Below are 17,396 nucleotides of genomic sequence, written 5' to 3'. Positions count from 1 at the left end.
TTGAGAGAGGGGCTCAGGCTCTTGAAAGGGAAATCTGTATTACCATGGTAACTGTACCTGTATACGCATACTGCACCAGCGCCCACAATGCATCTGGGTCCACCCCCTCCATCTTCACTTCCCCCTGCTTGGCCTCCCTCACGTCTCTGGTGAACATGGCAGCAAAGTAGTCTGACACAGAGGACAGGACCAGTCTTTTGGGGGGTGGGGGGGTGGGATAAGTGAAACAAATGATGATTCAAGTTAATTTAGGCATTTGATTCTGCTACAACAGTGTGATTGACAGCTGAGGCTCTGACAGCATTGCTGTGGCAGAGACTCGTCCCTAACGGCTCATTTACAGAGACAGGAAGGAAGTCTCCTGCATAACGGGCTCATTCTTACAGCCACAGGAAGCAGGAAGTGGCGAGAGCTGTTCCCTCCGTGTGCCTGTCAGGTGCGAGGCTCATCCCACTTTCTCCAAAAAGGAGAGGGGTTCAGTCTTAACCCACAATCTCCAGCAGCCTCAACGGCTGATATCAAACCCGCAGTTTCCCTGTGGGGGGGGGGAGCTGTCAGTGGCTGAGTGACAGGAGCTATTTTTAGCTCAGCTGGAGGAGGCGATAGAACGGCAGGCTCTTACACAGCAGAGCATCATGGGAGCAGGACCCGAGAGACAGAGAGACAGACAGACAGGAAGAGAAGACAAGAGAGGGTGAGAGACAAAGAGAGGGGGAAGAAAGAGATGGAGAAAGGCACGAAAGAGAGCAAACAGCACAGCGTCAGACACAGTGAGCTCACAGCAGAGCTGCGTCAGGCACAGTGAGCTCACAGCACAGCATCAGGCACAGTGAGCTCACAGCACAGCATCAGGCACAGTGAGCTCACAGCACAGCATCAGGCACAGTGAGCTCACAGCACAGCCGCCAGAGATGCGCACTAACAGCTGTGTGTAATGCACCTGTGTGTGTAATGCACCCAGAGATGTGCACTAACAGCTGTGTGTAATGCACCTGTGTGTGTAATGCACCCAGAGATGTGCACTAACAGCTGTGTGCAATGCACCTGTGTGTGTAATGTACCCAGAGATGCGCACTAACAGCTGCTGAGAGCAATGCCAACTACCGTGACCGTTATCCTCCTTTTCTGCCTTTTATGATTATTGCTGTGGCCCGGGCGCATCCCTTAGTATGACTGGGAAATACAGTCATAATTTATCATTATCCTCTTACGTAAAAGTTACTGTTCTCTGTGGAAATGGGCCATTAGGTTTCACCTTTACCTCTTGGGAGAGATGCTGCCTCAGTATGCTTCATAAAACAGCGGAGCGTAAATCACTATCCAGCCACTCAATCTTTCGACTGTAAATTAGCCATATGTACCACACGAATCACCCTCCTGAATCAGAACGTCAGACAAATGAACTATTACAACAATAACAGTAGCAGCATATATAAGCACTATTTATGTAGTATGTATCAATAAAGTTGAGGTCACCATATTTACATTTTATTCTTGCGTTTCTCATTTCTACAGGTGTATAAGTCTGACTTGAACTTTTTTATTTATTTATTTTTTTTTACTTTTTTTTTTTTTTGGTAACACACCTGTGCGCTGGGATCCTGCGCTCTCCGGCCAGCAGCACCACGTCGCACAGCTGCTTGTGTCTCAGGTAGCTCTCCATGCGGCGGAAGGTGTGCTCAGCATGGCCCATCGCTTGGAACAGCTCCTCAGGTGCACAGGGCTCCATGGTGTGGCATGAGGACACAGTCTGGCTGCTGTTAGAGCTCCTGCAAACACAGGAAACACACACTCACTCACCCAGAGCCTAACACAGGACCTTACTCACAGAGCCCAACACAGGACCTTACTCACAGAGCCCAACACAGGACCTTACTCACAGAGCCCAACACAGGACCTTACTCAGAGAGCCTAACACAGGACCTTACTCACAGAGCCCAACACAGGACCTTACTCACAGAGCCCAACACAGGACCTTACTCACAGAGCCTAACACAGGACCTTACTCAGAGAGCCTAACACAGGACCTTACTCACAGAGCCTAACACAGGACCTTACTCACAGAGCCCAACACAGGACCTTACTCACAGAGGCCAACACAGGACCTTACTCACAGAGCCCAACACAGGACCTTACTCACAGAGCCCAACACAGGACCTTACTCAGAGAGCCTAACACAGGACCTTACTCACAGAGCCCAACACAGGACCTTACTCACAGAGCCTAACACAGGACCTTACTCAGAGAGCCTAACACAGGACCTTACTCACAGAGCCCAACACAGGACCTTACTCACAGAGCCTAACACAGGACCCTGTATGTCACTTACAGAGCCCAGGAATTACTGCTCTTCATAATAAAAATGCAGCGGCAACTCAAGAGCAAGCACAAGTAACTCAATTCAACTTTATTAGTACAGCGCTTTTATGGAGACACTGTCACAAAGACACTTTACTGGAAAACATGAAATAAGAAAAATTGGCCAAGAAAAAAAACAGCGAGTGAGGGTTAAAAAAAGGCACCGATATAAAGCACGGCGTGCAGATGCAGACATTTCTCCATTCCTACAGAGAGGAAGAACAACCCAAACAGAACAATCTAATGAGAAACTTCAGGGTGGCTCTGGGAACTGCTAGCTGCTATAAATAGAAGCCACTTCTCCAGCTGCGCAGGGAGCCGGTTTAAGGTTCTTTCGCCTCAGCGTTGCAATACTCTCTCTCTCCCTTTAAAGGCCACCTGAGGCTACTCCATATATAAACCTCAGTACTCCCTCACAATGACCCGCTGAGGCTACTCTCTATATAAACCTCAGTACTCCCTCACAATGACCCGCTGAGGCTACTCTCTATATAAACCTCAGTACTCCCTCACAATGACCCGCTGAGGCTACTCTCTATATAAACCTCAGTACTCCCTCACAATGACCCGCTGAGGCTACTCTCTATATAAACCTCAGTACTCCCTCACAATGACCCGCTGAGGCTACTCTCTATATAAACCTCAGTACTCCCTCACAATGACCCGCTGAGGCTACTCTCTATATAAACCTCAGTACTCCCTCACAATGACCCGCTGAGGCTACTCCATATATAAACCTCAGTACTCCCTCACAATGACCCGCTGAGGCTACTCTCTATATAAACCTCAGTACTCCCTCACAATGACCCGCTGAGGCTACTCCATATATAAACCTCAGTACTCCCTCACAATGACCCGCTGAGGCTACTCTCTATATAAACCTCAGTACTCCCTCACAATGACCCGCTGAGGCTACTCCATATATAAACCTCAGTACTCCCTCACAATGACCCGCTGAGGCTACTCTCTATATAAACCTCAGTACTCCCTCACAATGACCCGCTGAGGCTACTCCATATATAAACCTCAGTACTCCCTCACAATGACCCGCTGAGGCTACTCCATATATAAACCTCAGTACTCCCTCACAATGACCCGCTGAGGCTACTCTCTATATAAACCTCAGTACTCCCTCACAATGACCCGCTGAGGCTACTCCATATATAAACCTCAGTACTCCCTCACAATGACCCGCTGAGGCTACTCCATATATAAACCTCAGTACTCCCTCACAATGACCCGCTGAGGCTACTCTCTATATAAACCTCAGTACTCCCTCACAATGACCCGCTGAGGCTACTCTCTATATAAACCTCAGTACTCCCTCACAATGACCCGCTGAGGCTACTCCATATATAAACCTCAGTACTCCCTCACAATGACCCGCTGAGGCTACTCCATATATAAACCTCAGTACTCCCTCACAATGACCCGCTGAAAGGCACATCTCATAGGCTTTCTGCAGAGGCGGGAGAGAAGTACCCCCCACTATTTATAGACCTCAAGATGTTCAAACAAACACACAAGGACACTTCGACACGCCCAGGGCGGGGTTTCAACCAGCAACCCTCCGACTGCCAGACAATCGGTCTGAGCTATGTCGCCCTAATAAATGGAATAAGTACATGAATGGAGAGCGAGAGCCATGTTGGAAAAGAGTACGGAGTCTAGCCTTCAGGAATTCCGCCAGAACACCAGAGCGATTGGGATTCAGCCGCTGCTCCAGGCGCGGATTGGGGGGGGGGGGGGGGGGGGGGAAGCTGGACACCCCCTTGCACAGCCGCCATGCAGATGAGCTGCGGACAGGCAAGACGGATTTCAGTCACCTGCACAGTCCCCACGGCAACGCCTCATCCGTTTGGGGGCTGGATCTCTGGCCTCTGTCAGCCACACCCACACTTGCTACCGTGCAGTTCAGAAAAAGCCTGCCCTTCTTTACAGAGTCACTCAGCTTGGTTTGCTAGAGATTCATAACACAATGACAAAAACACATAAAAACAAACGTGTGTATATGGATAGGTGTGACTTGTTTGTATGGCAAGTTATTCAGCTGTGCATGCCTTATGAAAACGGATTTAAAAAATGCATGCATACACGTGTGCGCAGCTGCATGCACGAGAAGCAGAAGAGCTTCCTCTGAAAAAGCGCCAGTATCTTCGCCCTTTCCTCCAGAGACATAACCTGAGGTGAATCTACACCAGTAAACCTGTAGCCAGAACACATCAAAACTGCTCACTGTAAACAATTCCACACTATTCAGACATAGCCAGAGATATTAAATATTCGACAGACAGCGGGCTGAGAGACCCTAGTTTACATGGATTAAAATATGCTCCTAGAAAAACGCGGCAAATACACGTAACAGGATAAAAGACACGCAAGTCTCACTGTTAATATCCAGATGAAAACGTCATTCGCGAAAAGACCTCAAGTAAACTTTATTAGCATAACATTTCCCTAAAAATCACCTATTAAGTGAAGACTCAAATCGGTAGCCTACTGTCAATAGATTACATTGACGGGTCTAATTCGCAAAACAGCGCATGGCTTCAACAATCTACAGATATTTGTTCGATCTGGCAATCATATATTTTTAAAAAATAATTAGGTATTAGGTAATAACCTACAATTAGGTACCATGACGACAGTGTGCTTTACAGTATGCTAACAAAGATGTGAACCTGTCACAGCGGGAAATAGACCACAGCCATTTGCATATAGTTCCTGAAAGGGGTGAACATCAATGAACAAACAAACTTATAATGCAACTCATAACATAATGTAGGTTCTGATGCATTAGCCCATATCTCATGTTAATAGCTATGACCAGGGTGGACTGAATCACGCCTTTAATGAGCAAGCTGCTGGGAAACTACATTTAGCCTAAAAATTAAGAATACCGGAGAAGCCTTCCACGGGTTAAACAAACAAACAAAAAAAGCACGAAATTAATTTTATAAATCTGAATGTGGATTATCCCATTGTGAGGCTATGATCATGCGTTGATTGTTAGCATCATCAAAATGCCACTCATCTACACCGAAAATGGGCTTAGCTGTGATCGATTGCATCCTCAAGAGTCTTCTCCTAAATGCCAATATTAATGCAAACCACTACCACGTCCATTCCTCCGAGAACTCGGCTTCCATTACCCTACACATCAAGATAGCAAACAATGCATTACCTAGCACGGTGGCAATACAATGATCAGAGGATTGAAATAAATGTCATAGCATACAGGGATTTAGTAACACTCGACACTGTCAGGCAACCCTGTACATTTAAATCCGAGTCCAATTCTAGGCAACCGACCCAAAGAAATCATTTTATTCACAAAAGTTTCCATGGAACCATTCAAAACGCCCTCTCTGAAATAAACAATGAAAATGTAAAAATCCAAACGGCTCTGGTTTACACAAACACAAACTACATTCCCCACTTGCTCTGATTATCGTTCGTGACGTTACCTGTAAGAGCTTGAGTCGTTATTCCCCTCTTGACGGAGTTCCTCAGCTTCTGGTCCTTCCGAATATTTCGGCTGTGACGGCGCGACCCCTTCGTTCGTGAGCTCGAAGACCTCCAGGGGGTGGGAGGTAGGGACCAAGGGTAGCGCCGATACACTCCGACAGTCCTGTTGGCTAAAGGACCGAGTACAAGCAGATATTGAAGCCGATAAGGACTCGGCGTGGCTTGCCGACTGCAAAAACTTTCTGTTGTTGCTACTGCATGAACTGCGGCTGGTACCGGTGCTGGCATTGTTAGCCCCTCTGTGAACGGGTGTTCCAGCACTATCTGACGTACACTCGACCCCCCTACCGCTGAACAAGTCACCAAGCGCCTGGCTGTGGGGCGGAGGGGAGGTTGGGTGGCCGAACCACCGCCATCGGATTCGTAAAATCTGCTTCACGTCAAACTCCTTCCTGGATCCAGACATTCCAATTACTCCAGCGGACAAAGGCAAAAGCTCAGCGGTTGTCTTGGCAATGCAGAAAAACAGCGCACGCGACGAACGCGGATTTAGGAGCGAATTAAGGATTAAATATCTGGCGTGAAGCCTCAGAATGAGGAGAGATGTGCAGTCTGGCTCGTGCTCACGCACAACACGCTTATTCCACTCTGCTCCCTCCCTCTCTCTACTAAGAGCGCTTCGCTCGCTCTGGCATAAGCATAGACACACATCCTCACTGACACTAAATAAATATCTCCAAATGAGAGTAACTTGGGAGAAACAATATTTACAACAGTGTTTTAAAAAAAAAAAATGACAATCAGTTCAAACGTTTTAGTCCAGAGTGCACGTAACAGTTTTCACAAATTGCATGTCATGCAACAGGTGCACATAATTATTGTCTTGGCCCATTATACCCATCAGCCAGGTACTTAGGTACTGAGTCAGCAAACATGCAGCCGTATGAACAGATCAGATTGAAAGCTATGTAACTCACTGTGGATAAAAGCATCGGCTAAATGGCTACAGAAATGTAAAAATGAACCCAAGTGAACCAAACTACAGGCTATAAAGGCCTTTATATTGCTTTGCTGTTCCTGCCTTGAAAACCTGTATGTTATATCTACTCGCTGAATTTGCCCATTGGGGCATTTCCTAGGAAAAACCAAGACAGAGATTAGTTACATCACAGAACAGGGCACTCAAACACTTTGCTTCAGTCTGAAGGTCACTTAACACAGCTATGGGCATACACAAATGCAGGAAACCACAGAACTCCATCTAGCCTACAGGAGGCAGCTCTGAGTCACTCAAGTCAGCTGTCGGTCACCAAGACTTTACATTTGGCATTTGCGATTTGCTAAGAGAGTGCATACCTGTGGCCACTCCCATATAAGCCTCAATCCAGCACATAAAAACAGATCTATAAAAATCACACAGCATCCAAACTATACCAATTATCATCTTCTCACACCATGTATACCTTGTGACAGTTTACATATGGTTTTCTGTCAGATCAGTCAAAAAAAAAAAATCAGATAAAGGGAAGAGGAGGTGGATAGCGGAGGAAAGAAAGACAGAAGAAAGGGGGAGGCAATATCACCACCATCAGCAGAAACTCTCACTCTCTGGCACACAGAGTACGGCTGAGCAGAATATGGACTGCACGGGGGCAGAAAATGCGGCAATAACTGCCAGCACTTTACAGTAAGGCCATGAGCTTTACGGTACAACCATGCGCTTCACGGTACGGCCATGCGCTTCACGGTACGGCCATGGGCTTCACGGTACGGCCATGCGCTTTACCATACAGCCATGTGATTTACCGTACAGCCATCTTTTTGTCAGTCATGGTTGACAAATGTGGGAACTCATCACATCAGAAGACAATGGGAGGATCAATTCAGATTCAGTGCTTCACAGAGGGGTAAACCACAGACTAACAGTAAGAAAGGAAGGAAGGCACACAGGCATCAGTATATCTGTATCTCCATTCATCGAGAGAAAAGGTGCCAAAACCAATGTCTCACATTGCTAAAGGGGCAAGGACGTTTATTTGGGTGAATAACAAAGTCAGGCAGGCCCTATAACTCACACATTATACTGTGGCAGCAATGTTCATTCTGCTGTTTGACATTGCTGAGGCAGCACGTTTTACTGGAGGGCCTCTTTGGGCTCCTGGATTTACATACAGGGTGATTCTTATGACACTAGCATTTGCAAGTATCCCAGGTAGAAATACAAATGGGTGTAAATATCACCACAGCTACAGTAAATCTTTTATGGGCACAGCCTACAAGACATTATCAAGCCTTCAGAAGGGATGATTAAATAATAATAAAAACAAAAACTTTATGAGCAGCATTTTTTTCCCCCAAGGTAAACCCCCCCCCCCCACCCTACCCCAAAGCCAGGATTGGGCTATGGTCATGTGATCTGCTCAGATGCTCTGCCAAAGTAGGCTGGTCTCGCATATCATTTCCAGAAAAAAATATATTTTGGTGAACATCAGCCACAGCACTACAAATAAATATTCAATGCTCATTTATTCTTTTATAGCCTGTCTTCTTAGCTTGCCAGCTCTAAACTGATATCCGACCACAGTGAAAACATAACCATCTAGGTGTCAATGTAATAACATTTGCCTTGTATTTCAGATGACAATAAAAAAATAAATAGGTGTGCTTTGCCAGGCTTGCACACGTGACATTGAGAGTGAATTTCGCATGCATGCACTCATGCACGCACACACACTTTCAGACTTTCAGACAACCATACAGAGAAATGTACACAAAATCCCATTTCTCTACCAGACATCACATTTCCCATTGTAAGATCTTCAGAAATGAGTCCCCTTCCATCCTGCAATAAAAAAAGCAGCTGAAACTTCCAATCCTGGCATTTCCACAACAACAACACAAGAGCAGAGACTAAGGGATCCTATTAAGTTTCTTCTGTTTTTCTTTGAAATTCAGACCTGGAAGCAGTGGGCCCCGGTGCCCTGCGAAGACTAGCGTGCGAAAACCGTTCAAAATCAATACGAGTAAAAATAAGAGTTAACCCAATCCCTCAGAGGTCTCAGGGTTAGGGTTGGGGTTAACCCTATCCCAATCCAGAGGTCTCAGGTGAGAAAGGTCAGGAAGCACAGCAGGCATGGGAACCTTTGGACACGTTACCTGAGGATCCGTCCACCTATTGTGGATCTACCCCTAACCCTAACCTAACATTTATCACACAAATCCTGCCTTTAAACTCCAGCAGGACTTCAACTTCTGGGTGAAACAGTAAACAGTAGTTTTAAAATGGACCACAGGAGAAAGTGCCCATTTGAAGTGCAGACAGAGAAAATCCATCACCCTTAATAAGCAGATTCTTGGTTCGTCCAACAAAACGCTCTCCCTGGGACTGAAAAGGGTCCACAGAGCAGTCGGTCCTTGTCTCACAGAACCATCCGTTGACCTTTCCAAGCTGGGATTTTTGCCGCACCGGTAAACAATGTGCAGTCAGTAAGGGTCAGGGTTAGGGTTGGGTGTACAGGACAGAACTGCATTTGGGGTTTGGTTAGGGTTGGGCGTACAGGACAGAACTGCATTTGGGGTTGTTTTGATGGGGTGTCCAACCACTCGGGAGAGGAACGCCCTTGAGGCAGGAGCCACCCCGAATGCCCTGACCATGGCAACCACAAACTCACCAGAAACAAGGCCACAGGGGTTTGATGGAATCCCTCCTTTAGTAGGAAATTAGTAGAAGTCCCACAACTAACCCCTCCCCCCGCTACCCCCAGCTGGCAGAACGAAAATTCATGACATCTGATATTAAAGTACAAGTTGTTTCCCCTCTCCATAGGGCAGTGAATTCTGTAAAATGCTCCTGCAGGAAAAACGCAGCCTGTGTCCTCGGCAGCTCTGATTGGTTCTTGTCAAGGTGGATCTCTCTAGTCTAATAAATTACAGACCAATAAACCAGCAACATAAAGCAGTGTGAATTATTCATGCTAATCTCTCTCCGGGAAAGCACCCCTCGGCCCACTGGTCTTTGTCTGTGCCAGTTTAAGTGCTTGGATCATTAGCAGGTTTATTTATGCGTCACCAATAAAGAAATCTACAAATGTCCTTCACACAAGAAGAACAACACTATAAAAAGAGCGTAAACAGACTATATAAAAACACACAAGAGTCGCATCTGTGGTTGATGCTCAAGTCAGGGAGTCGTGTTTGTGTTTAATGCTCAGGTCAGGTGCCAGGTGCACGAAATGTAAAAAGCATGTGGTGTAATTCGCTCGTTACCCAAACTCTGCGCTACCTTTGAAAACTCAAAACGGCATTGTGTCTCTTTTGTAACCGGGGCATCTGCAGGTGAGGTCAGGTGGACTGTGCTGAATCAGCCCCTCTCTTCAAAGGCGGTGTGTTAAATGGCTCCCACAGGCATCTCCCAAGGCCATGTCACAGCGCCCACTGTGGATCATTTTCTCTTAAGATTCTCAGTTTTATGTTATGTCTGTGGCATTACCTAGCCCCGTGATTAATTCCAGTGCTACTCAACCCTGGTGCTCCAGAGTCTGTCAGGTTTTCATAGTTGTTCCGCACTTAACTGATCAATTTTAGCAGTTGATGACAAAAATATCGCATTTCAGCTGGTTTCTAGTTTTAAGGCAAGAATACAATCCAGCAGACAGTGGCTGGGACCAAATACCTTATCAGGGGTGATTTTCACACTTACAGCATCATGGAGATAAACAAAAATTCACTGAAGAAATTCAGACTAAGGAATGTAAGTACTAAAAGCAGTATGACCCCCCACAAAATTTAAACATGCAACCACCTGGTGACACCTTTCTGACAGACACAGAGCACAAGTCTCAATGCAGTTGCATACAGTCATTCACGGCTGTGAAATGGAGGGGTCCATGTCTTTTCATCCTGCTGAGAACAGCTCAGGAATGGCTGACGTTTCAGGCTGCCAGTTGTCAAAGGTATGAGTAACGCTCAGGTGGACCGCCGACTCAGCATTCACAGACCCTTACATTCCTTAATCTTCAAGCAGAGGTGTGACTCAGGCTTCCTCTCAAACAGCCCGGACAAGGCCTTAAATTTCCCCCGCCAGTCCGCCGTCCTGCAGCCACTGAATGATTGCTGGTGGCTGCCGGCTCTAACGTGCATGAACGCCTTTAAATGGCCACAATATATTTCACAGGCAGAAGAGGAAATACAGCCACACCCCAAACCCCTACAGGAGTGTCACCTTCGTGGTGTTTAATGGGTCTTCCTCGGAAGTTAAAGTGGAGTGTACTGCACAAGGCAGACAAACCGGGAGGACTGCCAAGCCAAGACATCTGCACTGAGGGAGCAAGTATAAACGGAAAGAGGGACGCATGAAGGAGAGAAACAACGGGGGAGAAAAGAAGACAAAGGAAAAAGGAGAAAGAATAAAAAGAGGAGGGGTTGGGCACATAAGGACACACAGGGAAAGGAGGGATTGGGCACACATCACTTATTCATAGCTTCTTAAAACAGGTGTAATAACGATTCCCGACTCTTTTTAAGGAACTGCAAGTGGGATTTGAACACATTGTCCAGGGTACAGAAGAGCTGCTGACCGCTGCCTGACCTCCTCAGCCAACCAGATCATTCTGCCCTCAGAACAACTTTCATTCCAGAATACACCAGAGCTAAAATATATATAGGCTACATATTACATTTTTAAAATCCAACTCAGCTGTACGACCTCATAGCTGTACCCAAAGAATGGGTCCCCAGAACAGGAAGTTCAGGACTGAAGTGTAGCATCCTACAGTGCTTGCACAATATGTTTGGGTGTTGGTCTGAAGCCAGTGTACTTACACCCAGAATCTGTTGCCAAGCATTCTGCCATGTGGTCTTGTGGAGGCACTTTTTTATTCCTTCATTAACTTCCACTGCTGAGAGTTTCAGCACAAACACAATATTATCCCCAAATGCTTTCACCATAGTTCTGTAGTCAAAGGCTCACCTCTGTTCACCTTCAGAAGTCACCAAGGCATATACCAGAGTATGCAGGTCCTTCTGCTTAAACCCTTCTGTCACCACCTCAATCAGTAGCCGTGTTACCCTGATACTAGGCCATGATACTATCAACTGTGATGCAAATCTGCACATAGACCTCAGCTTGAATGAACGTTAGATAGGTCTACCTCCACAGCAAAGATGTGTGAAATAGCTCTTTTATCACTCCCTCTTATTACACGAAACAGTTTTCGTTTGAGTAATTAGCCCATTTTAATTCACAGTAAATGTTTCTGAGACGTATACATGTGCGATTAAAAACTGTCTTTCCCAGCAAGAATTCAATATTGAGAGTAGTTAAAATTTTGGAAACAGTTTGCAGTGCACTTACTTCAGCCTGTGGGAAATTAAGTCCTCTGTTCCCCAAAGAATTTCTATTAGATGGCGACACATGATGCTAATATAAAACAGCTGTCCCTTTTCCCTTTGTGCACAAGAGTGGCAGCAAGTGCATTTGATTTCCATTGTACGTGCCATGCAGGACAATGTGTTGTGAACATACAGCTGACATTTTAAACCACCAAATGCTCAAATCATTTCCAAGACTGGGCTAGAAAAAACAAATACAGACAATGATGCACCCTACTTTCATTTGGTCCTGTCAGGTGCTTTAAACCATAAATTTAGCTGAGAGGTCATATCTGTTGACAAGAGAACAGCGATCCAATCAGATCACAGCCCCCGCACCAGTCAGGAGAACAGCCATCCAATCGGATCCTTCCCCTGCTCAGCTCCCCTCTTCTGAAGAACCTGCTCTCCTCTGACTGCAGACCTGACCTGACCACACTCAAGCACCGGCTTATTTACAGTCATGTTACAGACGGACGTCCACCCAGGACCCACTGTGGGCTGGCATGGGCCCCATTGTGGGCAGCAAGGAAAGCAACATGATGTTACAGGCAGACGTCCACCCAGGCCCCACGAACCGCCTTACTGGAAAGAAGTTAAGCAGAAGTGCAGTATAACTCTGGGAAATCATTGTGTGATATCCCTTCTTCATTTTTCCTTTAGTAAAGAGGAACCTACACTGTTGTATTAAGGAAAACAAACCTTCTTAGCACTTGTAAAGCGACACGTGGCGATCAATTGTTTCTGTGACAGAATGATTCCAAATGTTCAAATTCTGTACCTGCCACAGCAAAGTCATGCTGACAATGAAAATGTGAGGGACAGGAATCTAGCCAACCTGAGGTCAGAATTAAAATCTGCAATATCCCCACAATTACACATACTTTCCAACTTGTATCTAGACATATAGTCAAGATTTGGTGTCATGTCTCAGCACAGAACCAGGAAGGCCATAGTTTACATCAATTTCTGCAAAACACGTTATTTTGTCAGTTTTTAAGAACACTTAGAAACTGGCAAAATACAATTCACAGCGTTGCATCAATATCACGCGTAAGCATCTATGGGAATGAAACGCATGCCAATAACTGCCAGGCAAATCAAATTTCAAATAGGCCTACATGTTCACCAACTACGTAAACAATCACACAGCAAAACTTGTTATAACGTTAGGCAAATCCGTTAAATAACACAGTGTCCCTCAACTGCATAGCCTAAACATTATAACTTATGCTCATTGCTAGTAACTAACGACACAGTGATGTAAACGACCGCAACTCTCAAATGTCTGAACTCTGGTTCGAAGTTGACCTCACTCGACCCTGCATCCACTGCCTAGCATACCAAATTGCAATCCCCAGGATCAGCAGCTACAAGAAAATGCCGAGGTGGCTAGCCAACTAACAGGCAGATTACAAATCCATTTTCGTAGACACCCATAGACATGAATGCATTGCAAATAATCGAAGCCACAGTCATGAGACAATTAATGTTTATTCGTGGATCCTGAATGTGCAACGTTAGCTCTTACATGTAAAGCCATCTCGCTTTTTGTACCATGAAATTTTTTCATAACTAGATAGCTACACATAATCGGCTATCCCAGCAGTCGCCTGGTTTGACACTAAATTGGCTCAATATAAACAAGCTAGACCATTAAATATAAGCATTCTGGTTAACGTCTTTATGCTACCACTTCTGACTGGTACTCTTGTAATAACGTGCAGTGAAGTTAGAAGACCAAAAAGAGACCTAGCAAGTTTAAAAGAGTAATTCCCTCTGACGATAACTCGACCAGGATGATAAGCATTATGATATCTTCAGTCAGTTTTTATCTTTAGCTACCAAGCTGAACGTCAAAATAATTTCAACGATGCGTTTTCGTTAACATTATACAACACCAGAGCAAGGCCGTTTAGAACCCCCCGCTTTCCTCCGTGCTCACGCCGCTTTCAAGCCATCCCCAGTTGGGGACTTCCTCTCCCATTAATGGGCTTCATATTGTAGACAGCTGTTAATGCTCTCGTTATCTTCATTTATATGAGTACCATAAAAGGATAATCCGGATTAAATCACATCCTTACCTTCTATAAGAGTCAGATGGGGGCTTAATGCAGGTATTATCACGTTGAATGTTAAGCGTTAATGATTGAGTAAATCACTGACACTAGCGTACCTGCTTGCAATGCATAGTTACGAGTGAGTGCACTCTTCGACCAGCACTTTTTCCACCCACTTTTTAAAGAAAGTCAGCGTGCAATTTCCCTATGTAACGTTCGGCAGAATCCATCATAATGTGCAAGCTTCCAAGATATAAGGAAACCACCACCATATCAGCTGTCAGTTTGACTGAAAACTTAAACCGCAGTCAAGCTATAGGTTTTTGGATGAATACATTTTTTTCGCCAGCGACAGTTCCATTTTTGAGGCGCGTTGGTGTGAAATAACGCGGAAGCGTTGCATTACTGCAGAACAGGGACGGGTTTTTACTGTAGGTTCAGCCTGACACGACACGGGGCGTGTTATTTCATAAAATGTAAGAAACCCATTTTATTGAGACTGCAAGCTCACCCGACGTCAGTCAGACACGAAATTCACCCGTCGCTCGAAACAGCATTTATTATCCTGATGGAACATTTTATGGACGACGATATTTAGCGGCCACTACGACATAATTTACAATTTCGTAAATTCCGTAAAGTTGGTAATTTGCTTGTGTTGGCAATTTCTGACAATCATACAGCAGTCCTTGTGTGGAAACTCCCCAAACAAATTACTTCTTATAGCCTAATGAAGGACAGTACCAGCGAAAATATATATCTGCGTTAGCGGTTCAGAAATGCTACCACTGACAGACCCAGCACTTAAGAGCATTTCATTATCTTTCGAAATTAGTGTAAAACAGACAGAAAATCAGTAAATAGACGTCAGCCAAGAGCATACAAGCACTTAACACCACCAACGTTTGGTTCCCATTAAAATGCAAGTCTACAAGTGTAATAATGCTTGAACAAATAAAATTATGTAAATAAAAATTTTAAGTGTATTTTCCCCCCCAACCTGCAGATTAGTACACATCCAAATCTTTTGCACTACGGCAGCAAAGCTAATAACATAATATAATGACGAGAACAGGCCGTTCAGCCCAACAATGCTCGCCATTTTCCTAACTAAATTAGTGCTCTGATTTCCTACAGACTAGATAGTATCTAACACTGTATCAAGTATCTAACACTGTATCAAGCCTAGTCTTGAAAATCCCCAGAATGTCAGTGACAGTGGGTAAACTGACTCTGCCCTTGTGGGAGCGGTCAGCCTGTTATTGTTCATTACCTCTGAGACCCCCCCCCCCCCACCCCTGCCCCTGCCCCTACCCCTGCCACTGCCTTCACCTCCTACTGCCACCTGCTTTTATAGGGAGCTGTGACTGACATCTGCCCAAATTAGCATTCCTGAAGAAAAAGCAGCACACAGTGCAACTTCTGCAGTTACTCAGCTCTTTTCAGAGTGGATTCATTGACGGTGACGTGCAGGTGGCCGAATATTCAACACCGATTTATGTGCTGCCATTCATTTGACCAACAGGCCAGTCTAAGGAACACAGATCATTTATAAGTAATGATGGGATCTGTACTTGAGAACATTGTTTCTACAGAGCGGCAGTCTTACCCACACCGTGTGCTGTGTTTCTACAGAGCGGCAGTCTTACCCACACCGTGTACTGTGTTTCTACAGAGCGGCAGTCTTACCCACACCGTGTACTGTGTTTCTACAGAGCGGCAGTCTTACCCACACCGTGTACTGTGTTTCTACAGAGCGGCAGTCTTACCCACACCGTGTACTGTGTTTCTATAGAGCGGCAGTCTTACCCACACTGTGTACTGTGGTTCTGGAGAGTGGCAGTCTTTAGTAAGGATGTAGGAACAGGCTCCAGGAAAGTAGTAATAGATTCCATCAAACGTTTCAAAGTGGTACTGTCCCCACGACCTACATATCCCATCTCTGTCCTGCCCAATGTTTGGTACTGCATTACAAAAAGCACAAACAGCTCTGACACAATACATTTCAAATATTCACCATGAAAATTACTGTCTCAAATTAAAAAGGAATTAGAACGTACGTTGGTCTAAAGTTTACACAACATACACAAAATTCACATAATTCTTATGAAGCCGTAAAATCAGTGTGAACACAGGGACATGGACACAGCAGCGCGGACATGGACACAGGGACATGGACACAGCAGCGCAGACATGGACACGGGGACATGGACACAGCAGCGCGGACATGGACATAGGAGCTAACTGTCAGCGGTACTCTGGTATCCTGGGGGAAAGACTAATGTCATCTCTGGGATTACAGGTGCCTCAGGCAGTTCACAGCTGGGTTTCAGATCACATCCTTAAGCCTCAGTGGTGGCCAATGAACACACACTCAGCCACTCAAATGGGCCCATCACCAGTGATGTATAAACTAAATCGAACAGATTTGAACACTATCACATCCAGAGATTGCTCAACTCAGACATTCAGTGCTCCCGCAACCAAACAATGAGTGAAAACACCATAATTCAGGATTTCAGCCTTTAGGATACAATACAAGACACTGATGCAAAATACAGAGTTTCTAAGTGCCACAATTGTCCATTTCATAAGCACCTCCTCCCTGCAGTCTCATCTGCAACAATACTCCCCGGGCATGACACACTGGACAATAGCATCTGTCTGGGAATGCAAAAAATATTTTTTCACTACCTAAAATTCGTATTCCATCAAAGCAACAAGATAAAGCGAACAATAGCCTAAAGGTATGCCGATATAACAACGAAAATGCTACGCACTGAATATTTGTGGTTAAATATTGCGGCATCAGTGTGTGGGGGCGCTCAAACAAAAGCAGGTCCATGCAGTTTTCCAAAAGGTGGTGGGCTTTTTAATAATCAACCAAAAAGTTTTAACAATGCAGTCTTTAAAAAGGTAACAGAAAGTTTCACAACCGCCAAAGTAATAGTTTACAAAGCTTCACTTAGACAAGCACACAATCACTTCACATCTAACCCCCTCCCTTCAGAGAAGGCCTCGTTAAATAAACCCGCCACCAAGTCGATTAGCCGCAGCCGGCTTTAGTCGGCGGCGACCCGGTTGTTGTAGTCTTCTTGTGCGGCAGCCATCTGTTTTGTAGTGCGTTGCAGCCATTTTGAG

At 45.3% G+C, this 17,396-nt stretch overlaps 1 protein-coding gene across 8 annotated transcripts in view; it reads right to left on the bottom strand.

Moving 5' to 3' along the window:
* Positions 1-17,396, bottom strand: part of klhl5 (kelch-like family member 5) — a 32,537-nt gene that overhangs the window by 12,083 nt on the left and 3,058 nt on the right. For 2 of the 8 annotated variants that reach the window (XM_035417564.1, XM_035417565.1), the window contains 3 exons: positions 5,826-5,996; positions 1,587-1,769; positions 58-194 (listed from right to left, as the gene is read on the bottom strand). In XM_035417564.1, coding sequence (XP_035273455.1) covers positions 58-194; positions 1,587-1,729 — 280 coding nt within the window. In that variant the 5' untranslated portion in view covers positions 1,730-1,769; positions 5,826-5,996. Of the gene's footprint in view, positions 1-57; positions 195-1,586; positions 1,770-4,184; positions 4,319-5,825; positions 5,997-14,279; positions 14,668-17,396 lie in introns of those variants that run through there. The other 6 variants (XM_035417563.1, XM_035417569.1, XM_035417562.1 and 3 more) reach the window with 6 other exon arrangements.

This window comes from Anguilla anguilla, chromosome 5, assembly GCF_013347855.1.
Source record: "Anguilla anguilla isolate fAngAng1 chromosome 5, fAngAng1.pri, whole genome shotgun sequence".
NCBI classification, from domain to species: Eukaryota; Metazoa; Chordata; class Actinopteri; order Anguilliformes; family Anguillidae; genus Anguilla; species Anguilla anguilla.
Note: the sequence above shows the minus strand (reverse complement) of the source record. Positions and strands in the feature narration are given on the sequence as shown.